General features: G+C 41.8%; 1 protein-coding gene across 1 annotated transcript in view; it reads right to left on the reverse strand.

Moving 5' to 3' along the window:
* PHYH (phytanoyl-CoA 2-hydroxylase) overlaps nucleotides 1-26,921 on the reverse strand; it is a 51,129-nt gene that overhangs the window by 23,082 nt on the left and 1,126 nt on the right. The window contains exon 2 of the mRNA XM_040343409.1: nucleotides 8,736-8,791. Coding sequence (XP_040199343.1) covers nucleotides 8,736-8,791 — 56 coding nt within the window. The remainder of the gene's footprint in view (nucleotides 1-8,735; nucleotides 8,792-26,921) is intronic.

The raw sequence follows: 26,921 nt of genomic DNA on the forward strand, positions 1-26,921 counted from the left end.
ATAAATAAAAAAACATGCATGCTCAGAATCAAGTCGACGCATGCGCGAAAGCAATAAACTTCATTTTTTTCGGCTGGTCGTAGTGTTGTACATCACCGCGTTCTTGACGGTCGGAATTTGGTGTGACAGTGTGTATGCAAGACAGCTTGAACGGAATTCCGTCTGAAAAATCCGTTGGAGTTTATCCCGACGGAAATTCCGATCGTGTGTACAAGGCATAAGTCATCCTCATTGATAAAATACCCAGTTTGAAGAGATATGAGAACCCTGGATCATCTTCTATCCTTCCCGGAAACACCAATCGTTTGAAAGCATTCCTGGAACCTTGGCATTGAGCTTTTCCATTGCACAGAATATTCTACATACTCTCTTCCTGTCAATTCCTATCCTTCTTGGATGTGATCCCCAGACTAGCCATTTGGGAAATGACCCGACGAGTCAAGGAAATTTTACTATCAAGGGGGTGTAGAAGCAACGTCTCTTTATTTACTATTTTGAATCATACTGTTGGCTGAATATGCTTGATACTGGCTTTTTCACCTGTTTATAGTTGTTTTGTGTGTATCATCTAAGTTCGGCCAATAAAACTTATTGGAAACGAAAAAAACCTGTGCACTTTTATGACACATACAGAAACTTGCTGCTCGTTAACAGATGCGCAGAGGTGCCTTTAATAATGGCATGCCCATGCATTAGCGACCGCATGTTTTCGCCTGCACCAAACCGCATCACAATTTTAGAAAAGGTTCATTCACGGTTCTCACTCTTTAGTGAGCAGAGTCAGTGACTGTCATTCACCGGCTCTGTGCACTGCCCCTCCAGCACTCCATGCAGGGCTGGGTTGGAATGGCTGGGTCAGGCTCTCAGTGGTGGGCTAATAGGCCGAGCAAGCACCCTGTCCAGGCATCTACGCGGATCCCTGAGGACCTCTCTAGAATCTGGAAAAGCTGAGTGACGTTGCTTTAGCCCGCTGTTGGCTAAATATGGGTCACAGGAGTGCAGAATGAAGTGCACTCCTGTGACTCACAGGAAAAGTAGGACCAAATGAGCTTTTGCCCTACTTCTTCTGTAATGGGCTATTCATGTATCCCTTACTATTTTTAGCCGAATCATGCCTAAATTGCTCATTACTCTGCATTTTCTAACTTCTGTACACATACAGTTGCGTGCATATGGGTGTCAGGATTGCACTTTTTTTCCAGTTTTATTGTTTCAAATATTTTATTGAGAATTTTCATAGGTAAATACAGAAAATGATACTTGCACAAATTGTATAATATGCATATCATACAAAACATTACTCAGAAGACAAAATCGTTTGTTAAATAGATTTACAAGAAGTCATCCGAGTACAAATGTAAGGAAAGAACAAGGAGAGGGGAGCGGAAGAAGGGAAGGGGAGGAAGAGGGGAGAGAGGAAAAAATAAAATAAAAATAAACAAATAAAATAAATAAAAAAGAAAAAGGGGGGGGAAATTTCAAAAGAGATGGAAAATGTATGCAACCCATCTGGTAAACCTCCCTTATCGAGAAAGTAAAAGAAGGAGAGTTCAGAGATGGTGAAATTAAGCAATCTTGAAAAATATCAATAAAAAAAAAAAAAAAAAAAAAAATATTGAAATAAAAAGAAATTAAACAATCTTATAAAGAAGCAGTCCTTATTGAATGAAATTCAACGGAGCTCTTGAAAGATAACCAGCATGCCCATATGTCGTAAAAGGTCTTTGGCGAGTCTTTGGATTGAGAAATAAGCTCTTCCATTTCGGCTATGTGCCCAATTTTGGTAAACCAATCCGAAATGGTAGGAGGTGAAGATTGCATCCACCTTACAGGTACACAGAGTTTGGCGGCATTGATTAAGTGAAACATCAACGATTTTTTGTATATGTATTGAGGTAGTGAGGAGTGGTGTAGCAAATATTGAGCAGCCGTGAAGTCAGGGGTATATGTTGTAATGTGAGAAATTAATCGATGGACTTCCTTCCAGAAGGGTTTGATCAGACCACACTCCCACCAAATGTGTAAGAGAGTGCCCTGAGCACTGTTACAACGCCAACATAATGGCGAAGTGCTTGCATTATATTTATGAATAATGGCAGGTGTCCTATACCATCTACAGTATAATTTGTAATTATTCTCCTGGGTCAACACATTCATGGATCCCTTATGAATATGTCGAAAAACATGTTCCCATTCCTCATCTGAGAGGGAGATGCCCAGATCGCTTTCCCATTTGAGATTGGTTACGTCATTCTTGATGTCAAATGCTGTGAAAAAAGACGTGTATACTGCAGAAATCAGATGTTTTTTAGGAGAATCTTGGAGACATAAGGTCTCAAAAATAGTTTTACTTCTGCACCATACGGAATTTGACCCAGCACGACTCAAAAATCGTTTGATCTGTTCATATCCAGAAGGAAGTATAACCTTGTCAGGGTGGGAAAGCCTAAAAGAATCGAGAGTAAGAAGAGCACCTTTGTCGAAAAAGGTTTCTGCTCTAATCGAACCGATCTGTGTGGAACCAGAAGCGTTAACCGAATGCTTTGAGGAGATCTCTGGGTTTAAAAGCAGAGGAGTAAGAGGACCATAAATGGAGGAAAAATTGAATTTTTTACAGAGGGTCCTAAAAATTTGCAAGGTAGAGCCCACCAGAGGGTGAGAGCAAGCGACAGGTGGGATTTTTCGTGCACTAATCCAAGGTAAATGGATCAGAGGGATAACAGGAGATGAGGAAGCACCTTCTAAGTCGACCCAGGCCTTGGTGTGGGTATGTAAGTGCCAATCCAAAATGCGAGTCATGTGGCAAGCCCAGTAATACTTTTGTACATCAGGTAGTCCTAAACCCCCCAACAGTTTGGGAATAATAAGCTTGTCCCATTTAACACGAGGTTGTTTCTGATTCCAGATAAATTTTGTACACATGCGTCTAAAGTCATTGAAAAAAGTAGTCGGAATCCTAATGGGTATAGTTTGTAGCAAATAGAGAATTCTGGGGAGAATATTCATTTTGACTACATCAGCTCTCCCGAACCAGGAAAAAAAACCCTTATCCCAAGCTAACAAGTCATTCTTGATAATTTTGAGCAAAGGCAGGAAATTCGCATCATAAAGATCTTTTATATTTGGAGTCAATTTAATTCCTAGATAAGTCAAAGAGTCCTCTCCCCAGTGAAAAGGAAAATTTGATTTACATAAGGATACAGTAGCATCAGACAAAGAAATGTTCAAGGCCGTGGATTTAGCAAAATTAATTTTAAGGTTTGAAAGCGTACTGAAGAGGGAGAAATCTTTCAACAAGTTGGGGATAGTCACTATGGGATTCGAGAGAAAGAGAAGAATGTCATCAGCAAATGCAGCAAGTTTATAATATTTCTTCTCAATCTCAAGACCAACTATGTCTTGATTACTCCTAAGTCTATTGAGCATGGGTTCTAAGAGAAGGACAAAAATAATTGGGGACAAAGGGCACCCCTGACGCGTTCCATTGGACACAGAGAAGGCTTCCGACAGACAACCATTCACTTTAATTTTTGCTGTGGGAGAAGAGTAAAGCACACGAATAAGATTGAGTAAGCGTTCTCCAAGTCCCAGTGCTTTTAGGGCTTCATTCATATAGTCCCACGCTATTCTGTCGAAAGCCTTCTCTGCGTCAAGGGAGAGAAAAAAACCCGGAACTCTAGATTTTGAGAGCCAATGTTGTATATTTATTGCCTTAATAGTATTATCCCTCGCCTCCCTGCCTGGGATGAAGCCCACCTGATCTAGAGAGATAATCTTAGGTAGTAAGGGGAGCAGGCGATTAGCAATAATTTTAGCATACAGCTTAACGTCGACATTTAAAAGTGAAATGGGCCTGTAGTTAGAAACCAGGGATGTATCCTTGTTAGGTTTGGGAATCATGGTGATATGTGCCTCCAATATATCTTTAGTGAAAGGGGACGAAGAGGGGATATTGTTAAATGTTTTTAAAAAATGAGGGATAATAGAATCTGAGAAGGTTTTATAATAGGAAACAGATAGGCCATCTGGGCCAGGGCATTTACCCGTCTTAAGTTGTTTGAGAGCAGTGATAGTTTCCTCCCTATCAATGGGTTTGTCCAAAGAGATTGCGTCGTCCAAGCTAATAGGATTCGGGCTATATGAATGTAAGAATTCAGTAATTTTCTCTTTCCTATCGGCCAAGCCATGGTGTATTATCTACTGGTAAATTATATAATTTAGTATAAAATTGTTTAAATCGATCGGCGATTTCGGAAGAGGAAAACAATTTTTTCCCACTAGGATCAGTGATAGAATATATATTATTATTATTGATGCGCTTAGTAGAATGAAGAGTCTTGGCAAGGAGCTTGCCAGTTTTATTGCCAAATTCGTAGAACAGCTTTTGCGATAGAGCGAAATTTCGTTTAATCCTCTCATCTAAAAATCTTAAAAGGGTCTCTCTAGCTTCTAGCAAATCAGAAAGAGTGTCCAAGGCTAACGATTGTTTGTGTTTGTTTTCTAGTAGATGGATTCGTTCTGTAAGGGATTTGATGTGTGCTTGTCTCATCTTATTTCTTTTAGCGGCAATCGAAATCAGCTCACCCCTAATCACACATTTATGTGCAGACCAGAGAGAAGCAGGATCTAAATCTTCAGTATCATTTTCAATAAAATATAAATTAATCTTTGAAGTCAGGGAGCTAACGTTGTCAGGGTCGTTAAGTAAAGAATTATCAAGTCTCCAAATTCTATTATTAACAGGCCTGGAACGAAAAATTATAGAGAAAGTAATAGGATGATGGTCGGAAAAAAACATTGGTTCAATTGAACTGTCAATAAGATCCTCAAGATCGTTCTGGGACAGGAAGAAATAGTCAATTCTTGAATATTTGTTGTGCGGAGAGGAATAAAAGGTGTAATCTTTGGAGGTTGGGTTTAGTGTACGCCACGTATCATGAAGGGACATGTTTTTCAACACATTCTTTATCGAATGTAAGGACCTATAGGAAATATTTGAGGAGCCAGAGGATGTGTCAAGTAAGGGGTTCAAAGCCAAATTGAAATCACCCCCCACAATGAGCATCCCAGATTTAAAGGTATCAAGTAGTTGTAGTGTATCTGTAAGGAACGGCACTTGCATTTTGTTAGGTGCATATATATTCGCCAAAGTAATAGGTTTGTTATATAAAGAACCCTTGAGAAAAACAAACCTACCCTCAGTATCTAACAGAGAATCCTGGATTTGAAGGGGACAATTTTTGGAGATCAATGTGGTGACCCCCTTGGTCTTGGATTCAGGATTAGTAGCATGAAAGGACATCGGGAACCATTTATCTTTAAAAGCAGGCAACTTGTCAGTTTTGAAGTGAGTCTCCTGCAGGAAAACAACATCAGCTTTCGATTTTCTCAATATCAAAAATAATTTAGATCTCTTCTCCCTGACGTTTAGACCCTTAACATTTAGGGAATAAAATTTCAGTTTTGGCGGTCTATCGGAAATATTACTAGGAAGGGCCATAAATATCACTGTAAATTTTTCAAAATATAAAAAAAAAAAAAAAAAAAAAAAAAATTTTAGGGATAGGTTGAGGTGTGGGGAAGGAGGTTCAATTAGGAAAAATGGGGGAAGGGTCAGAAAAAATAACTATATAATGGAAATCTAACTTATAGAACGTCGGGTAAATACCCAGATAACCGATCACCTTACAGAGGAAACTAACACGAAGAATCACTCAGCAAGGTAGATCAGTAAAATTTATAGCAGCAATAGAGTACGCCAACCAAGGGCTGGTTGGCAACTACCAAAGCAACTATCGTGGGGTTGGAGAAAACCCAAGCAAGGATGAATGAGATGAAAATCATACATCCCACCACTACAGGGAGAAAGAGAAAAAAAAAATTAACACATAAAAACCCCCAATTGTGTTATCACATATCATATATATATATATTTATTTATTTATTTTTGTCATATTATAATGAAATACAGATAATGTTTTACGATTACCATCCAACATTTAAACACTAAATAGTCGTTCCGGAGAAAAAAAAAAAGTTTCACGACATTAAGCAGAGCCTGTTCAACTTTTTAAAAGATAACCCTCTCTACAAATTTTTTTGGTATTTTACAATTATAACCATTTTTATTTTCTATATATAATAATTTTCTTTTAAATATTAATATTAATGTTATCAATCATAGCGATCTCCCTCCTCTCTGCCTAGACTCAAATCCATCCCAAAAAGTGGAACAAAATATTCAAAAATATAGAAGTGACTAGGGATCAGGGAGATGACATAGAAAAACATCAATGTTGCCATATGGAATACCTATGTATAGAGAAATACAAAAAATAATCAATATACAAGATATCCCTCTCTCAAGTTAATCCCCTTAATTAGCCATGTTTTTAATAATTTTTTTTTTTTTTATTATTTTTCCCCGTAATTCATAACTAATATATATATTATCATTTTTTTTTTTTTTTTTTTGTCATTTGTTTTTCCTTCCTTTCATTCACATTCCCAACCCTCGACATATCATCCTTCCTCTCTCCCAATTCTGTCCTCTCACACCGACCCTCAACCTCCTACCATGCCTCCATAAAATGTCACTTCATTCAATAGTTTGTCTAACACTTTTCATTAGCATTCCCATGCCGATTCAATCAATCGGCTATTACTACAGTGTTTAATCCCCTATATATACCTCTACTTAACAAATCATATAGAGGACAATAATACGTGTTGGGCAGCAAAAAAAAAAAAGAGAAAAAATAAATAAAACAAACAGAAAGATAAAATGTATCGAGTTCCCTGGCACAACAGGGGATGAAAAGAAACATTAACTCTAAATAAGTAAGATTAGTGGAAGACCAATTAAACAGCAATCCCAAGCAGAAAGCAAAAACGTATCCACCACCTTGCTCAATTCAATTACATTACATTGTAACAAGGCTGAAATCAGCAAGAGGAACACAGGACAATTAAAAACCAAATGCCAAAGACATCAGGTAATCAATTGAAACCATTAATAGTAACACATAAAATATTCCCCTTTGCCGATACCAGACAAGCTATTTAAAGAAAAGCAGATAAAAACATGACATGGAGAGAGGATGAGAGAAGTGGAAGTAAACCTGAGATCTGCTAGTGAAGGAAAGGGAGTGGGAACAGTCAGTCCGATGAGAAAGAAAAACATTAATCAATTAGTATTCACGTCTGGGTCTTCTCACGCGCGGGGATCCTGTTGCTTTCAGTTCAGGTTCACGATCCTTGGAGGCGTCCAGTGATTTGTTTACTGAGGGGGAGCGACGTCTGCGGTGGCGTGTAGGAATGGTTTCCATGGTTTCCATTTGTTGTTGCTCCTTCCTGGCAGCTCTGAAGCGAAACTCAGCATACCAATCTGGCACATCAATATAGGGAATACCTAGTGCGTCACAAAACATCTGCAGTTCTTCTGGCACTCTTAGCAGGGCAGTACGTCCTTGATGAGTGGCTTGCAAGCCAAAGGGAAACTTCCATCTATAAATTATGGCTCTTTCCCTGAGTAAATCCAATAAAGGTTTAAGGTCTCTTCTATTCTGGAGAGTAATATGCGATAAGTCCTGATATATCTGCAATTCAGCGCCTTCATGCAGGAACTTATGGCGCAGTCTGGCATTTCTGAGGATATCCTCCTTCAATTGAAAGTCAGAAATATGACAGATGACATCCCTAGGGGGATCAGATGGCCTTCCTTTCTGTCTTAATGCACGATGAATGCGCTCCATTTTAACAGGGGTTTGCGGTGGACGTCCCAGCAGATTATTAAAGATGTCTGACACCACAGATGTTAGTTGATCGTGATCAACAATTTCTGGAAGACCTCTCAGTCTAAGGTTATGGCGTCTACTTCTGTTTTCTAAATCTTCCACTTGGCGGTGGAGATCTCTTAGATGGAGGGTGTGGGAATCAACCTTGCGATTGACATGACGCAGTATGGCACCCTGTTGCGCAGCGGTATTTTCAACATCCACCACCCGAGCAGTAATAGCACGTACATCAAGGCTCAGTGCCGCAATGGCCGCTGTTAAGGTATTCTTAATGTCATCAGCCACATTGTAAAGATCACTCAGACTAGGCTGGATAAGTACATTTTCCACAGCAATACCACTGGCTGACATAATAGCAGTAGCCGAGGCAGGATTACCTGTCGGAGTTAATAGAGCATCCGTATGGGTAGATCCAATGTTGGCCATAGCGATCATCCGGTGTCAGAAAAAAGCTGTGATAGGGGAATAAACCTTCTTGCCGGTAACACCAAAAGTTCACACCAGGATGCCGGATAGGTCTGGAACGAATGTATCCCGGAAAGGACCGGAATAAAAGTCTATAAACGCAGTGGGTTGTTCAAAGATCCCTGCAGTGGTGGGAGCTCTGCTATTAAGCAGCCATCTTCACCTGCGGCTAGACCACGCCCCCTGCACTTTTTTTTTCCAGTTTTATTAGGACTGCACATTTATTATAAAAATACATATGTTTTGCTCTACGGGACTTTTTTTTTTCATAGATTACCTTTAGTTTATATATTGCCATTTGTATGATTGTTACTCAAATGTATTTTTGTGAGAAGGTTTCCTTTCAAAAAACTGTTAATACCTGATGAATAATAATCTAGAACCAAAAAACCTGTTTACATAAAACAACTGATTTCTTGAAGAATAACACAATCCCTTTTTGGATTCAGATTTAAAGACTGCAAACATACTTACTGAAAGCTTGTTGGATGACTGGCAGTTGAAACCTGCCCTGATACAGGAACAGCGATCTGAAATTTTATGTAAGGCAAACAAAATAGCTCTAAAAGTTTGATTTAAAATAAAACAGATGGGCAACACAATTTGCTTGCAAACAATGCCTGACATAGCTACTGTTAAATGAAAATTAAGACGTGATCCAGGGATACCCCTAGAGCCAATCGTAGCTGTTCCACTGCAGTGCTGCCCTTACGAAAATGTCATTTGTGGGTATCAGGTCTTTCCATCTAACAGGATAAAGCCCATATATATTATGCAAGTAAATGCTTACTGTACCACAGAATACGCGTTATGTTATAAACATCTCTAAAGCCATGTGGCAAATATCTTGAGATATCAGTGGTAATTATAGCATGAAAGCAGCTGTATTACTCAGAGATCACATGTCTGTACCAAGAGCTATGAAGATTCTAGATTTAAGGAAAGAAGGCAAAAATATGTACAGTGGTTTATGAACATAACCTTAGCGCCGACCGTACGCATATATGTGGCCTCGGTTTTAATAGGTTATACCAGGATGACGCATGCAGCTACCGATTTTTTTTTTTTGCCGTGGGCGGTCGGCTCTTCAGGGATAACAACCGAAGGGGCTAAAAGCCGCTCGGCTGTTATCCCGAAGGAGCGAAAGGGGACATCCCCCCTCTGGCCGCCTTCTGCCGCTCTTCCCGGGCCTCCCATCTCACAGGGAGACCCGATCCACGATCCAGAACTTCTGCCGGCTAGAGTAAGATTGGAAGTAAGCCGGAAACAATCGCCATTTTATTCTCTAGGGTCTATGCAATATATATATATATATATATATATATATATATATATATATATATTTTTGGGGGGTGGGGGTTAATTTTCTAGCAAAAAATATGTTTTTTAACTTGTAAGCAACAAATGTCAGAAATAGGCTTAGGCATGAAAGTGTCATCCAATGATTTATTATGCTGGTCATATACTGTATGTATCAATCTGATAATATTTTAATATTCAGATTCAAGCTGGCAGTCGTCTGTTTTCAACCAATCCTGAAATTTACATTTTGTGTTTCATTAACTGATCTTTTAAAAAAAAATTGCTTTCAATTAAGATGCATTGATTGAATCGAATATATATGTAGGTATGGCCTGTATTAGGCCTGACCCATTAAATACCTGTTAACTGAGCAATTTCATAAACTATATCCAAGTTTACCATTTATTTTTAGTACTGGACTTTAATTAAAATACAAGTGCTGTTGTCCAGTGTCAAATTTGTGTTGGTATGATGGGAGGAGTAGGGGGGTGACACTCTTGCTGGCACTCCAGCTATGAAGATATCAGCCTGAATGCAAGTTATGCTTGGATGATATCTCTGGGGTAGTGTTCTAATGCTAATGGTAACAGTTGAAAATATAAAAGCAGTGCAAGCACTTGCATTTTTAGTCACGTTTTAATGCATAAGCAGATAAAAGTAGGGAAGGTTTAAATTGTCAAATGCGATACACGTTACATATTGCCGCACATGCCAGAATGCAAGCAATAATTCTACCACCAGACCTCCTTTATAATGCTAAACTGATGACCTAAAGGGGGGGGGGGCTTTTAAAGTGTTGCCTATGGAAAATATAGTGTACTGACATGCTTAACGTTTGGAATGTTGGGTATCTATTTACTTGGTGCAACCTCAGCTTTTATATTTTATCAAAAAATTGGGTAATGTATTGTGTTTTTGTGCTCCCTAAAATTAACAATGTGTTATTTGGTTTGTTTTTTACTGAAATTTTGTGTTTCCTAGGACTTTGCTGTAATATTGTGTGACATAAAATTTGAAACTACCACTATTTTATTCTCTAGGGTGTCTGGCTCTTAGATTCAAAGCAAATTTGTCAAGCCCTGGCTATACATTTGTATACGTACACATAACAGTATCATGGCAACCATGCAAATTCCACTTTAGTGCTTTCTCAGTCATTGACCTTGATTAACTGTGCAGATAAGGTGCTCTGACATTAGTCTAATTTTCCTGATGTGTATGCTGGTTATTGATACGTGGCTCAAAGTTTAAAAAGAGAAGTCCAGCCTGAGCTTTTTAGGGTCACAGGAGTGCAATTTGTTTTGCACTCCTGTGATCTGTTTTCAGCAGAAAGCGGTCTGAAGTCCGCTCTCTGCTGACATCACTGCAATCAGTCGAGCCAGCACGTTATCCCGAATTCCCCAAGTCTGGATCCACCAGCTGCCTTGACTGATGGGAGTCTCAGCGAGCCTCTGAGACAGCCGCTCCCGGCCCCTCCACAGCTCAGCGCTCTAATGAGCACGGAGGAGCAGAGCAGGAGCGATGCCAACAGTCAGCATCGCTCTGCTTGGGGAGGAGTGAGAACCGAGCTATCGGCGATGTTCGATGGCTCCATTCTCAGAGCAGAGATGCAGTATCGGTCTGATGCTGCATCCACCAAGGTAAGTATGAATTTGCAAAAAAAGCAAAACCCAGACGTCTCTTTTAAATCTGAAGCCAAAGAAAGCGTGCAGCTTTCATTTTTAGGCGATCATCCTTGGTAGGCTCTGCATTTCCTTAAGTACAGCATTTATTAATTGCATCACATCAACTGTGAGATGCAGTCTTATTATAATAGGAAAACTTTAGGCAACTGATCATGAGGAAAAAAAAATAAAAAAACAGTAAGACCAGGGCTGAAGATAGAAGAGATGCGAGTAGGAGGCCATGCACTGTGTAATACAAAGACGTTTTATTTATTTTTTAAAGCCCTGTAATGTTTTTATTGTTAGTTGTACCTAAATAGTCAAAAGCAATTGATTAATAGAATTATATGGTGATTTTATAAAAATCGTAATAATAATAATAATAATAAAAAAACAAACAATAGTTATTTTTGACAATCCAATATAAGCTATGAAAAATATGCTTTCATGTTGTAACTGCTGCTCGTCTCCTGGGCATCAATCCCCACGACTTTCTGGGTTCCCTTTACACTTTGCAGCCTCTCCTCTGCTGTTTACTTTCAACTTCTAAGAACTACATATCCCATGGTATTTTGCTGCCTGCAAGCAGTGTTTCCTGTACTGCCTCATGAAACTCCTCTCAGCGCCTCTATAGTCCAGAAGGCAGGCTCTGAATTCTGTGACACAGCAGTGCTTATCCACAGGGCATAGTAAATACATGTCATAGATCAACTTCAAGATACCTTAATTCAGATTAAGATGAATAGTTTAAAAATAGCTGAAATGTGAAAATTAATTTATGATTTAAAATTTTGACCATAGAGACATTTCAAATACTAGCAGATCCCATCTTCTCTGAATTAGAACTTTTAAACTATGAAGTGTCAAAATATTTTACTGAACATTTAAAAAGTATTACATGTAACAAACAATAAAAAAAGGATATGGGAGAATATAGTAAATAATGCAAAGAAATACCTATAGCCACATCTATAATGTAATGACATAAAGCAGCCTTTGTCAAGCATGGTTCTGTTGAACCCCATTGTTCCTTCTGAGGTCCCCCAGTGGTTATTTGAGCAGTATTCTGCCTGTCAGTGCCTGCACAGTTCCATCATCAATGTCATTTGGCATGGAACTAGTGACGCCTCTACTCTATTCTACACTAATATAGTTGGACACAGTGGCGGCCCGTCCATAGGGACGCACGGGCGCCAGTACCGCCCTCCGGCTCTCGGATGTCTATACTCGGAGCGCAGGCAATCTGCGGTCCTTGCATAAGACAAACGGCCGTTTCAGCCAATCAGGTTCCTGGATTCTGGTTATCAGGAACCTGATTGGCTGAAGCTTCACCACAGCGGCAGAAGACATCAAGGGAGGACATGGAAGCTTCAGGTAAGTGATTTTTACAGGGAAAGGGGCGACAATGGGCACAGTGGCATCATGGGGCACAGTGGTGACAAAGGGCACAGAGGTGACAATTGGCACAGTGGCATCATGGGGCACAGTGGTGACAATGGGCACAGTGGCATCGTGGGGCACAGTGGTGACAATGGGCACAGTGGCATCATGGGGCACAGTGGTGACAATGGGCACAGTGGTGAAAATTAAAGGGCACAGTGGTGACAATTGGCACGGTGGCGACAATTGGGGGGCACAGTGGCTGCGTTTGATGGCATGGCACAGTGGTGACAATTGATGGAACAGTGGCTGCGTTTGATGGCATGGCACAGTGGTGACAATTGATGGCACAGTTGCTGTGTTGCATGGAACAGTGGTGACAATTGATGGCACAGTGACTGCATTTGATGGCATGGCACAGTGGTGACAATTGATGGCACAGTGGCTGCGTTTGATGGCATGGCACAGTGGTGACAATCGATGGCACAGTTGCTGTGTTGCATGGCACAGTGGTGACAATTGATGGCACAGTTGCTGTGTTTGATGGCATGGCACAGTGGTGACAATTGATGGCATAGTGGCTGCATTTGGTGGCATGGCACAGTGGCTGCGTTTGATGGCACAGTGGCTGCATGTGATGGGCACAGTGAGGCTGCAATTTTTTTTCGTTTGCGCCCCCCCCAAAAATTTTGAGCACCAGCCGCCACTGGTTGGACATTTTTCCCACTGACTAACAAATGAATTTAGAAGGGCACCATCCCACTGACCTCCAAGGAGGACATCCATGTAAGGCAGAGGTACTCAACCTTTTGAAGAACACAGGACACTTAAAGCGGATGTGCCATGGGAACAAAATATTAAAAGTCAGCAGCTACAAATACTGCAGCTGCTGACTTTTAATAATAGGACACTTACCTGTCCTGGAGTCCAGCGCCGATCGCAGCAGAGCACGAGCGATCGCTCGTCACTCTGCTGCTCCCCCCGCCATCCACGCTGAGGGAACCAGGAAGTGAAGCGCTGCGGCTTCACTGCCCGGTTCCCTACGGCGCATGCGCGAGTCGCGCTGCGCCCGCCGATTGGCTCACACGCTGTGTGCTGGGAGCCGAGTGTTCCCAGCACACAACGGGCGACAGACGGGATGTGACGGAATGCCCGTCTTTCGCCCGTATCGTGTGGCCGGAAGTGGGTGCAAATACCTGTCTTTAGACAGGTGTCTGCACCCCCCTCCCCCCTGAAAGGTGTCAAAAGTGACACCGGAGGGGGGGAGGGTTCCGATCAGCGGGACTCCACTTTAGGGTGGAGGACCGCTTTAAGTGATTTGGTTGCAGGTCAAAATGGTTCAAATTTTATTTTTTATTATTTTTAATAGTATAATGAAGATTTTAAACAATCGGAATCAATATTTTCCATGGGACCAATCCCTGCTGGATGTTTAACTACTGTTTATTTACAAAAATCTAATTTGTATTAACCAGATCACCATTAATCGCAAACTCGTGCTCAGCTTAACCAACAAAAAAAAACTCAGACCCGGTGTTGCAGCCTTCATTATATCAGGGTGTTTGCAGCCATCCCTTGAATTGCCAAAACAAGGACTGTAAACAATCTAAACAAAAAAAAAACAGACCAGAGAAGCACATGTCCTAGTAGTGCAATAAACTTCTTTATTAGGCAAAGATGAAATTATACACAATGCACTCACAATCTCATGGAATGACACCAAGCTCACCACACAACTGTAAGAATCCACCTTCAGAACCCCTGAATGGATGCCACTAGATGTAATCCACACGGCTAAACTCCTCTCCCTGTGTCTGTGTGTAAGGAAAGAAAAGCGGGGAGCTCTATCTGCAACAGCAGCTTGTGTATGACAGCCTCTAGGGCCCCGTACACACCATAGAATCCATCCGCTGAAAAATCTCAGCGGATCGGTTTCAGCGGATAGATTCTATGGTGTGTACATTCCTGCGGAATTTCACGCGGGAATTTCACGATTCCAGCAGATAAAAATTTGTAGACATGTCTACAAATCTATCCGCTTGAATCGATCCCAACGGATTGATCCGCTGGTCTGTACAGACTCACCGGATCAATCCGTCCGAAGGGATCCCCCGCATGCGTCGTAATGATTCGACGCATGTGTGGAATTCCTTATATGACAGCGTCGCGCTCGTCGCCGCGTCATCATCGCGGCGACGGCGCGACACGTCATCGCGAAGGGGATTTCGGCGCGGATTTCGATCCTATGGTGAGTACACTCCATCGGATCCAAATCCGCTGAAATCCTCGAGAGGATTTATCCGCGGAAACGGTCCGCTGGACCGTATCCGCGGATAAATCCTCTCGTGTGTACTAGGCCTAGGATTATGGAGGACTGGCAATCATTTCATAAAGTGGCACGCACCCAATGGGGGCTGGTTGGGTTGCCATAGGTTTGAGGTCCTGGGCCACAACAGATGGCTCCGTGGACCACATTTGGACTGCGGGCCACAAGTTGAGCATGCCTGATGTAAGGAGACATTTTTGCAAGGGGGCACTACATTGACTACCTATGAAAAGGTGGCACTGATTATCAATATAAAGGAACACTACAATTTTTTTGTTACGATTGTTTTCTTTATTCAAACTTTGTGTATGTCATATACTGTATGTATGAGGCAATCAAATTTTAATAAAATAAAGTATATATATTCCCTGCATATAAAGTTATGTTTATGTGAATATTTATGGGGCAGGGGGTCCATACAGTAGCTTTCATCAGATTCCTAAAGGGGTCCATGACTCAAAAAAGGTTGAGGGCCCTTTCACACAAGAGATCCTGGTACAGGATAAAAGTCTCATTACTAGCCTTAAGGCCTGTACACAAGTAAATTTTTGTCCGGCGGACGATCTGACAATTTTTGGATTTTGTCCAACAAAAGCTGGATGTGCAGACTATAAAATTTGTATCGTACGTGAACTCAACATCCAATTTTTGCATTAATTAGTACGGTTTTCCAAAAAAAAATTATTGTAAAAAGCAAGACTAAGCATGCTCAGAAACTAAAGAATACATACAAAACTATTTAAACACATTACGTCACTTCTAAAGATGTATTCTGTCGTACGAAAATTCTTGTACGCACAGTCGAAAATCTGATACCCCAATTGAAACCCCAATTCCTCAGACAAAATACATTAAAAAGAAAACTTTACTGGCTATGAGAACGATCAACATGCAAACCATTTAGGAGGTAATAATATAGCCTTTGTTTCAAAACAAGCATCTAACATATACTACTATATTACATATAGTAATTCACGTGCCTTCATAGATAGGCATGCAATGCAGTAAAAAGCAGTTTAAAAAAAATGGTTCAACTGTTTTAAACACAGACTTGCAGAAGAATGTAGACACTAGATGAGATTTATAAAAAAAAATATATATATACATTTTTTATTTGGTTTATAGATTTTTGAATGCAGCAACTATTCACTTGAGGTAAATCTTCTCCCATGCAGTGGGGCTGTGCCTTCACTGCATGGGTTAACTTTGTTTTGTCCAGGGGTGCACCAAAAGGCTATACTTACCCGATCCTTCAATCCTCTGGAAAACAGCGCTCCCCCATGTCCAGTGGTAGACTGTTCCTGCCATTCTCACATGCAGAGGTAGCCTATTGGTCCATTCACAAGACTGCTAGCGTGCAGGGGGGGGGGGGCAGGAGTGGCAGGGACCAGTCTTAGGCCCCATACGCACGAGAGGATTTATCCGCAGATACGGTCCAGCGGACCGTATCCGCGGATAAATCCTCTCGAGGATTTCAGAAGATTTCTATGCGATGGCGTGTACACACCATCGCATTGAAATCCGCGCTGAAATCCTCTGCCGATGACGTGTCGCGCCGTCGCCGCTATTATGACGCGGCGACGGGCGCGACGCTGTTATATAAGGAATTCCACGCATGCGTCAAATAATTACGACGCGTGCGGGGAATCCCTTTGGACGGATGGATCCGGTAAGTCTGTACAGACGAGCGGATCCATCCGTTGGAATGGATTCCAGCAGATGGATTTGTTGAGCATGTCAGCAAATATCCATCTGCTGGAAATCCATCCCAGGGGAGATTTATCCGCGGATAAATATCCGACGGAGTGTACACACCATAGAATCTATCCGCAGAAACCCATTTGATGGGATTTATCTGCGGATAGATTCTATGGTGTGTATGGGGCCTCACGCTCTGAGGAGCGACACATTAGGTCATTTCCACTCTCCTCACCCCTGGACAAAAATCCGCAGTTAATGCATGCAGTGTGGGCACAACCCCACTGCATAGGGAAAAAAAGTTTTCCTGGAATAATTCTTCTTTCATGCAAAAAAAAAAACAAAAAAAAAAACAATCCCTTTTTTTTAGTTTTGGATAGAGAAGAGAGGGATTAGAACATCTGTCAGGTTTTATTGCTGTATACCCATTAGGGAAATTCAAACTGACTACTTTTCCTGTTTACCATTAATATCAAGGGTGAAAGTGAAAGGCCCCATACACACGAGAGGATTTATCCGCAGATACGGTCCAGCGGACCGTATCCGCGGATAAATCCTCTCGAGGATTTCAGAGGATTTCTATGCGATGGCGTGTACACACCATCGCATTGAAATCCGCGCTGAAATCCTCTGGCGATGACGTGTCGCGCCGTCGCCGCTATTATGACGCGGCAACGGGCGCGACGCTGTCATAAAAGGAATTCCACGCATGCGTCAAATCATTACGACGCGTGCGGGGAATCCCTTTGGACGGATGGATCCGGTAAGTCTGTACAGACGAGCGGATCCATCCGTTGGAATGGATTTCAGCAGATGGATATGTTGTGCAGCACAGCATATATTCGATCTGCTGAAATCCATCCCAGAGGAGATTTCTCCGCGGAAACAGATCCGCTGGCGTGTACACACCATAGGATCTATCCGCAGAAACCCATTTGCTGGGATTTATCTGCGGATGGATTCTATCGTGTGTATGGGGCCAAAGAAAATTCTAAATTTGGGATTATCACCAGAGTGGGAATCGAGAGGAAATCTTGCAATAGGTGACCCCTGTGACAACCAGAAAATCCCTCAAGTTGGAAGAATTTCCTCTCACTCCCTATTTTGGCTATAGGACAGAAGGGAAATCTTCCCAATAAAAAACACTGCTTGGAAAAAAAAAAAGTTTTGTCTTTAGTTCTACTTTAACCACCCGTGAATGTATAGTGAATGTCACATTCAATACTTCACAAATATGTCTAGCAATATGTTTTTTTCCCCCCTTTTCACCAGTGGAACCACTATATGGCATAGATAAAAAGGCAGGCAAGATTTTTTGGAGACGGTATAATGTTTGGAATTTGTGGCAGGATCAATAAAAAGGACAAAAACAAATGCAGCAGTTTGTAAGCTGCAATATATTCTTGAGTTTAGATACACCAAGGTATGTACATTAAGACCAAGATGTAAAAAAATAAAAAAATTCTGCAGTGAAACAAGTTAATATTTGCCTTAGTCAGTTGGGTTCTACACACCCCCAAAAAAAGTCATCATTGTACACAGGGTGTGCAGAACGTCCAGTCCTTCTGCCCTGCAGCTAGGAGTCTGCATGTCCCAGTACATGGCAATCCAGCTCTGGTTAATCACAGCTGCATTACAGTATACACAATTGGAGATGAAAAAAAAAGCAGTCTGGCAATGTTTAGTTACATAGTAGTTAAGGCTGAAAAAATAAATAAAATAAAAACACAAGAGTCCATCCAGTTCAACCCGTGTAGGTGTACGCGTATCTATATTAATTTCCCATATCCCTGTACGTTGTTATTTAAGATGTACATCCAAGAGTCTTAAAAATATCCATACTCCCTGCTGCCACCACCAATTGTGGGAGAGAGTTCCACATCTTAATTGCCCTGACAGTTTAAGGTTAAACTGCTTCTCCTCCAATCTCATAGTGTGGCCCCCTGTGTCCTCATACGCTCCCTGGCGTAACGTAAATAAGATACGTTACGCCGCCGCAGAGATGCGGCGATCTACGAAAATCTGGCCCAAATTCTAACAGAATGGAGTTTATGGGCTTTGAAAAAAAAAAAACACCCAAACTCCAATAAACTACAGTTTATCAGCTCCAGTGTGCATGGAGCCTTAATGTGCAGTAACACTATTTATATTTAAACTAACGCTGCTCAAAAAAAAAAAAAAACACATTTTGTTACGTTTTAAGGACTGCAAAAAATGCAGTAATCACTCCCAGGGAACACATTTCACCCTTTAATTGCCCCCGATGTTAACTCCTTCCCAGCCAGTGTCATTAGTACAGTAACAGTTGATTTTTTTTAAGCACTGATCAATGTAATAATGTCACAGGTCCCCAAAAAGTGTCAGGTGTCCGATTTGTCCGCTGCAATATCGCAGTCCTGCTATAAGTAGCCGATCACCTCCACAATTTTTTTTTATAAAAAAATAAAATAAAAACTATATATATATATATATAATATATATATATATATATATATATATATATATATATATATATATATATATATATATATATATACACACACACACACACACACACACACACACATATATATCCCATAGTTTGTAGACGCTATAACTTTTGCGCAAACCATTCAATATACGCTTATTGGGATTGTATTTACCAAAAATATGTAGCAGAATACATATTGGCCAAAACTGATGAAGAAATTCGATTTTTTACATTTTTTTAATTGGGAATATTTTATAGCAGAAAGTAAAAAAATTCATTTTTTTCAAAACGGCCAGTTTTTTGGTATATAGTGCAAAACATAAAACTGCAGAGGTCATCAAATACCACCAAAAGAAAGCTCTGGGGGGGGGGGGGGGGGGGGGGATGGTAAGGACATCGATTTTATTTGGGTACAGCGTGGCATGACTGGGCAATTATCAGTGAGGCTGGATGTGGGTGAGGGTGATGTTACAAAACTTCCAGGGAGTTCCTGCGTAACACAAAGTATCCCAAATCTCAAGAGACGATGTTCAGGCACAGTGCAAGAGCACCTTCTCATAAGAATTGAAATATTGCATTCACAAGGATCTCTTAGGAAGGTTCATAACCTCACCGTAGTGGTGAGGTTATGAACCTTCCTGAGAGATCTTTCTGCTGTAGTAGCAGGTGGAAGCCAGGAATAAAATAAATAGATTTACTAACTTTTTGCCCCTGCAATTTTCTTTTCAATTTATAGCAGCAATTAATTAAGGTTTGGGGGCCCTGATGTAAGCAGAACTCACTCAAAGGTTACACATACACACAAGACAATAAGTCATCCAAGGATTGACTTCACCCCTTGTGCTCCACTGGAAATGGTGTCATTTAGATCTTTCAGGGGCAGATCCACAAAAGGATTACGCCGGCGTATCTATTGATACGCCGGCGTAATTTTAAAATTGCTGCGTCGTATCTTTGTTTTGTATCTACAAAACAAGATACGACTGCATCTCGGAGGGATCCGACAGGCGTACGTCTTAGTACGCCGTCGGATCTTAAAGTGCAATATTTCGGCGGCTGCTAGGTGGCGTTCCCGTAGAATTCCGCGTTGAGTATGCAAATTAGCTATTTACGGCGATCCACGAACGTACGTCCGGCGCATTTTTTTAAGTCGTTTCGTTCTGCTTTTTCCGGCGTATAGTTAAAGCTGCTATATGGTGGCGTACTCAATGTTAAGTATGGCTGTCGTTCCCACGTACAATTTTGAATTTTTTATAATTCGTTTGGGTAAGTCGTTCGCGAATAGGGATTTGCGTAGAATGACGTCACCGTCGTGAGCATTGGCTTGTTTCGGGTTAATTTCCAGCATGCGCACTGGGATACCCCCACGGACTGCGCAGTGCAAAAAAAACTTTGTTTACGTCGGGTCACGACGTATTAACATAAAACACGCCCCCATTACATCCATTTGAATTCCGCGCCCTTACGCCGACAAAGATACACTACGCCGCCGTAACTTACGGAGCAAATTCGTTGAGGATTCGAAAAAAAAAAAAAAAGTTGCGGCGGCGTAGTGTATCTTAGATACGCTGCGCCTGGCAGATTCTTACGCGCAGGTACGTGGATCTGCCACCTCAATCTGCAGAAGCAGTCAACAAGCTTAGATCTAGTGCTGAACTTTCTTATTAGATAATCCAATAAACATTGCACACCCTGAGGCTGGGTTCACAGCGGTGCACTGTGCAAGATCGCACAAGTGTGAACTGGGACTGAAACATGAAAACGCCCTCTATTAATTGTTTATTTGTAAAAAAAAAATAAGTTATGTAAAAAGGAGTATATAACAGTGTACAATAATGGTTCTAACGCCATTTTGTATGCAAAAAGTATTTAAATTTTGACCCTTTTTCCATAACCTAATTCTAAATTGTAAGCTCTAACGAGCAGGGCCCTCTGATTCCTCCTGTATTGTAATTGTACTGTCTTCCCCAATGTTGAAAAGCGCTTCGCAAACTGTTGGCACTATATAAATTCTGTATTATAATAATAACAACAAGTTTTTTTTCCTTTTCTTCACAACACCACCATCACACTTAAAGCGGAGCTCCCACTACATTTAACAATTTAATATATGTATGTATCTCATGAGGCAATCACATTGTATAAGTCAGTTCACTTACTGTATTTAAATTAGCCGCCGATCTTCCGAATAAATGTATAAAGACACATTATAAAAACGTTCTCTTTGGTTCTCACTTTGCTTGTGGGCAATGTGAAGCCCACAAGCATTTACTTCCTGGATACTGTGACGATCCTTACCATCATGCACGTTCCATCCCGACCCATTCTCGCGCATGCGCTTTTCGGTCATCAGCGCAGCGCCGATAACCTCTGGTGTTGCTATCACAACGGCGGCGTCGTAGGAAGTACCCCGCCCCGTTGTTATGGCAACGAAAAAAAACATAGTGTAAGCGGCCGGAAGCTATGATGGAATAGGAGATAGAAGAGAGCATCGGCGTTTTTTTTTTTATATATGCATCTGCCAGCCTGCATGCATATTTCCAAACAACAAATAATCATTTCCAAAAACGTTGTTGTTGTACGCGTCACTTCCACTCTACGAAATACCGCAATATCTCGAGGCAAGCCACCGCATTAACTCCTGTGAGCAATGATAAAAGCTCCCAGGAGACACTGCATGTAAAGGGAAATGACGCACTGCCCGCACAGTACCCGCAGATTACAGGGACCGGAAGGAGGCGACAAATGACAATAACACAGGTACTGTCAAAAAAAAAAAGTTCAGTTTCTCATTGCAATCGTGGCTGTTATTGTATTGACGTGAAGTGTCAAAATAGGGTGGAGCTCCGCTTTAATCAGATAATGATGGATACCAGATTTAGGATCTCGGGTGAAACTTTTCTCTAAAGTTCATTACCTTCCTAGTAAGGAGAGATACCAAATATACTCGAGTATAAGCCGACCTGAACATAAGCTGAGGCACCTAATTTTACCACAAAAAAATGGGAAAACTTATTGACTCGAGTATAAGCCTAGGGTGAGAATGCAGCATGCAGTAAGAGAAAAAGAGCGTCAACAATGCCCATCTGCAGCCTCACTGTGCCCATATACATGCCTCACTGCTCCCACACTGTGCCCATATGCCTCACTGCTCCCACATACATGCCTTACTGTGCCCCCGCCCCCCTCAGTGCAGACCCCCATTAGCATAGACACCCCCCAGTGCAGACCCCTCTCCATCAGCATAGATACCCCCCAGTGCAGACCCCTGTCCATCAGCATAAACCTCCCTCCATCAGCATAGACACTCCCCCAGTGCAGACCCCCCCTCTCCACTTGTTCTAGTAGTCCCCCCTCTCCCCTCCCATAGCTCCCCCCAGCACATGTCCATCAAAAAAAAAATACACTATTCAGACCTCAGAACAGCGCGGCATAGGCATAGCGGTGTGTCCCTCCTCCTGTCCCATGTACGTGTTAACAGAGAGAAGGGAGGACTCGAGGAGGCGGCTTCAGTCCGCAACGCTGACATAGATCAGTGCAATGCCGCTGCCCACAGGTGTCACCCCTCTGGCGGGTGTCACGGTTCGCACCCCCCACCCAGCAACGCCACTGACATTACTCACTGTGGCCATCTGCAGCCTCATGTAACGGATCTGGAGCCGTGACATCGTCGGCCGCGTCCAGTGTAGCAAAGACCCGCCTCCTCCTTGTCCTCGTCTGTGATGGAACACTTCATTCAGTTCCCAGCAGTGAGTGTGTATTTTCCGCCTATCACGGATGAGGAAGAGAAGGAGGCGGGGCTTTGCAACACTGCATGAACGCTGACTGCAGTTAAGACTGCGTGTCACAGCTCCTGAGGCTGCAGATGGACACAGTGAGGAAGCGCGACTCAAGTATAAGCCGAGGGGGGCTATTTCAGCACAAAAAATGTGCTGAAAAACTTGGCTTATACTCGAGTATATACGGTATACATAGACGCCATAGCTGACCTCTACTAGTTGCTTGCCCATTATATACGGATCCTCTTGGCTTAAATACTTTGAGTTACTAACCAAAAACACAAGAGGTCTGCAACAGTCTACTCTACACCCCCCCCCTCCCCATCATAGGTTCCCTTTAGAACTATATGGGAGCAGGAAGCTAGTAGATTACTCCAGTACAATAAAACAGAATTAAAGCGGAACTTCCAATCATTTGTTTCCTCCCCCTCCTATTCCACAATTGAAACCTTTTGGGGGGGGGGACAGGATACCCGTCTTTGACAGGTATCCTGTTCCCACTCCCGGGAGCCACAGCTGTAGATATTGACATCACGGCTCCCTCCTCTTCCCCCTGTCGCCGGGCCAGTAGGAGAGAGAGGAGCGGAGCTTTGCGCATGCGCAGTAGGGTTCCCGGCTTGAAGCTGTAAGGCTACACTGCCAGGTTCCCTTACCCGCAATGGCAGCACCCAACAGCTGATGGAAACATCAGCTGCGGTGCCGACATCGCTGGACTCCAGAACAGGCAAGTGTCCATTTATTAAAAGCCAGCAGTATGTGTAGCTGTTGGTTTTTAATTTTTGCAAAGGTGGGCAGACCTTCGATTTACTGTACTGTTATTTACTCAACCCCAAGGGAATCGTATAGTTTTGGGATGTAAAAGCACGCTCTTGCCCTGGGTTTTTCCTTTATAAAGGACAACACTATATAACATAAGCAATAGTAACGTTTTTAAAAGAGTGTCTTGAATATCGTTAGTCCATTAAAATTGTATTTTGTTTTTTTACACAAACAAAAGGCTGAAAGTAAAAAAGGACAACTAAAACGTTGCCAGTGAAAAAACATACCATTATCTTATCTGGCTTATTAACCAAGTACTGTCCAGTGGGGAATGTAAAAGTATTTCTGTGCGAAGTCCAAGCGAGTGACTGAAGTTTATGTGTGTTATGTAAGCACTGTAACACTGATAAACAGTTTCATCTTCTTCATTTTCCTTGCATCCAATTGGGTATTCTTTACAAAGTGAAGCTTCACCACATTGACATTTACTAAGAGAGAAGAAAAAAAAAATCTGCATTTGCAAAGTCTATTTGCCCTGAACAAATCATCATTGTTAGGGTTGCGTCAGCAGGCTCCGTTTCTCTGCTTTTTAACCATTTACGGACCACCCCATGCATATATACACTGAGGTAGGTAGGGTGGACGCTCTGTGCTGGACCACGCATCCGATACGTAATCAGCACTTCTGGGTAAGAGCGATTTGTTACAGCACATGCAATTCAGTAGGCACTGGCCAATGATTGATTGCTGGGACTCACTGATAGGCTTCATTATTCAAAAAATAACAGCAAGATCGGTTAGTAAAAGCTGCACATAACACACGCAATAAACATTGTCAGACACACATTTAACCCCTTGATTACCCCTAGATGTTAACCCCTTCCCAGACAGTGTCATTGGTACAGGGACAATGTATAGTATTAGCACTGATCACTGTGTCACTATTGATGTCAGCTAGTGTTAGATTGTCCGCCACACTATCATAGCTCCACTATAATTTGCTGATCATTGCCATTATAAAATAAATAAAATTCCAGTATCTATACCAAAAACTCTATAGCTTTCACGCAAACCAATCAATATACACCTATTGGGATTTTTAAAGACACGTAGCAGAATAAATTCTGACCTAAGGCCCGATTCCAGCATTGTACCAGGCTGAATTGAGACCGATACATGCAAAACAGTGCTTTTTTAGTTCCACAGACTTCAATGGAGAAGCTGCAGAAAAGAATGTAGTGCGTTTCTACCGTGATTTGCGTTTTTTAACCACTTCCGGACTGCTCGCCATAGTTTTACTTTGCTACTTTGAAGAGGAATACCGTTGTTCAGGTAGCAGCTAGCCCTGGTATCCTCTTCAAAAGCAGGCGGTCCGCTTCAAGATAAAAGTGATCTCTGCGGCGGATTCGCTGTGAGATCAATTATCAGGGGCGGGAGAGGCCCTCCCGCCGCTCTCTGGTGCCCTCTGCCGATTACCGGAGCCGTCGGCAGAGGCGATCAGGACCTTCTTGGTCTGTGGTATGGAGACGAGTGAGGGGGAAGATGGCCCCCACCTGTCTCCATATCATTGCAGGGCGGAAGCGACGTCAAAACGTCATTTCCGCCCATAGCTCTTAAAAAGGAACATTTTTTCCAAATGACATATTGCATTTTAGTGTAAATGTGAGATCTAAGGTCTTTTTGACCACAAACCTCATATTTAAGAGGTCCTGTCATGCTTTTTTTCAATTACAAGGGATGTTTTACAACAGTGTAAAAATGAAAAATAACATTTTAAATGTGTTGCATATGAAAACGGTGTTCAAACCACAAGTGAGGTATTGCCGCAATCGTTAGAGCGAGAGCAATAATACTAGCCCTAGGCCTCCTCTGTAACTCAAAACATGCAACCTGTACAATTTTTTTTAAACAGCACATATGGAGATTTTTAAGGGTAAAAATGTGTCGCCATTCCACGAGCGGACGCAATATTGAAGCATGACATGTTGGTATGAATTTACTCGGCGTAACATTATCTTTCACAATATAAGAAAAAAAAAAAGTGCACTTGTAAGACGGCTGCGCAAATACAGTGTGACAAAAAGTATTGCAACGACAGCCATTTTATTCTCTAGGGCTTTAGAAAAAAAAAATATATAATAATAATAATAAATATATATAATATAATGTTTGGGGGTTCCAAGTCATTTTCTAGCAAAACAAATAAAAAATCCTAACTTGTAAACACCAAATGTCAGAAAGAGGCTTGGTCCTTAAGTAGTTAAAGAAATTGGACATAAAAAAAAAAAAGAAGGAGCATAAAAAACGCGAATCACCGTAAAAACACACCGCATGCTTTTCTGCAGCTTCTCTATTGAAGTCGATGAAACCATAAACAAAAAAAAAACAAAACAAAACAAAAAAAAAACGAGTTTTGCATGTAAAAAAAGTCACAGACCCTTTTCGAAAACCGCCATGGCTAAAAAAAAAGGATAGATGTGAACGTGTCCCATAGGAAACCATGTAAGGCTGGATTCACACCAGTGCATTTTTAGTGCATTTTGCACTACAGTCCAAGTAACATGGTTTCCTATGGAACACGTTCTGTAGTGCAAATCTGCAAAATGAAGTAGAGTAGAAAAAAAAAACTAGAGCGTGCTGCATTTTTTTCTGCACTGGACTGTATTGGAATGCGGTAAAACGCACCAAAAACGCACCAGAACCCACATGTCCTTATTTAAGGTTAAGAAAAAAATAAGGGAGAAAATGCACTGGATTGCATCAAAAACGCACATGCAGAAAAGCATCTGGAACGCATCCGGACTGCGTTTCTATGGTGTGAACTGACCCTTAACCTTAAAGCGGTTGTATAGTAAATTTTTGGACTTTTACCTACAGGTAAGCCTATAATAAGGCCTATAATAAGGCTTACCTGTAGGTAAAAAAAAAATATCTCCTAAACCTTTACGGTTTAGGAGATATTCCCCTCGCAATGAGCCGCTGAATGCAGCAGCACGTGCGCACAGGGGATTCTCGGCTTAAGGCCCGGCAGACACCGGACTTTGCCGCAAAGACGTCTCCCGCGCGCATGCGCAGGAGCGATGACATTGCGGCTCCAGCCACTCACAGAGCTGGAGCCGCGATACCCAGTAGACACGCCGAGGCAAGATGTCATCTACCTCGGTGTGGACCAGGTAAATTACTGACGCCTCGTTCTAAGGCAAGTATTTCATAATGAGCTGGTATGCGGTCCATACTAGCTCATTATGCCTTTCAGGTGATTAAAAAAAAAAACTTTGGGGG

The sequence above is a fragment of the Rana temporaria genome, chromosome 3, assembly GCF_905171775.1.
Source record: "Rana temporaria chromosome 3, aRanTem1.1, whole genome shotgun sequence".
Taxonomy (NCBI): domain Eukaryota; kingdom Metazoa; phylum Chordata; class Amphibia; order Anura; family Ranidae; genus Rana; species Rana temporaria.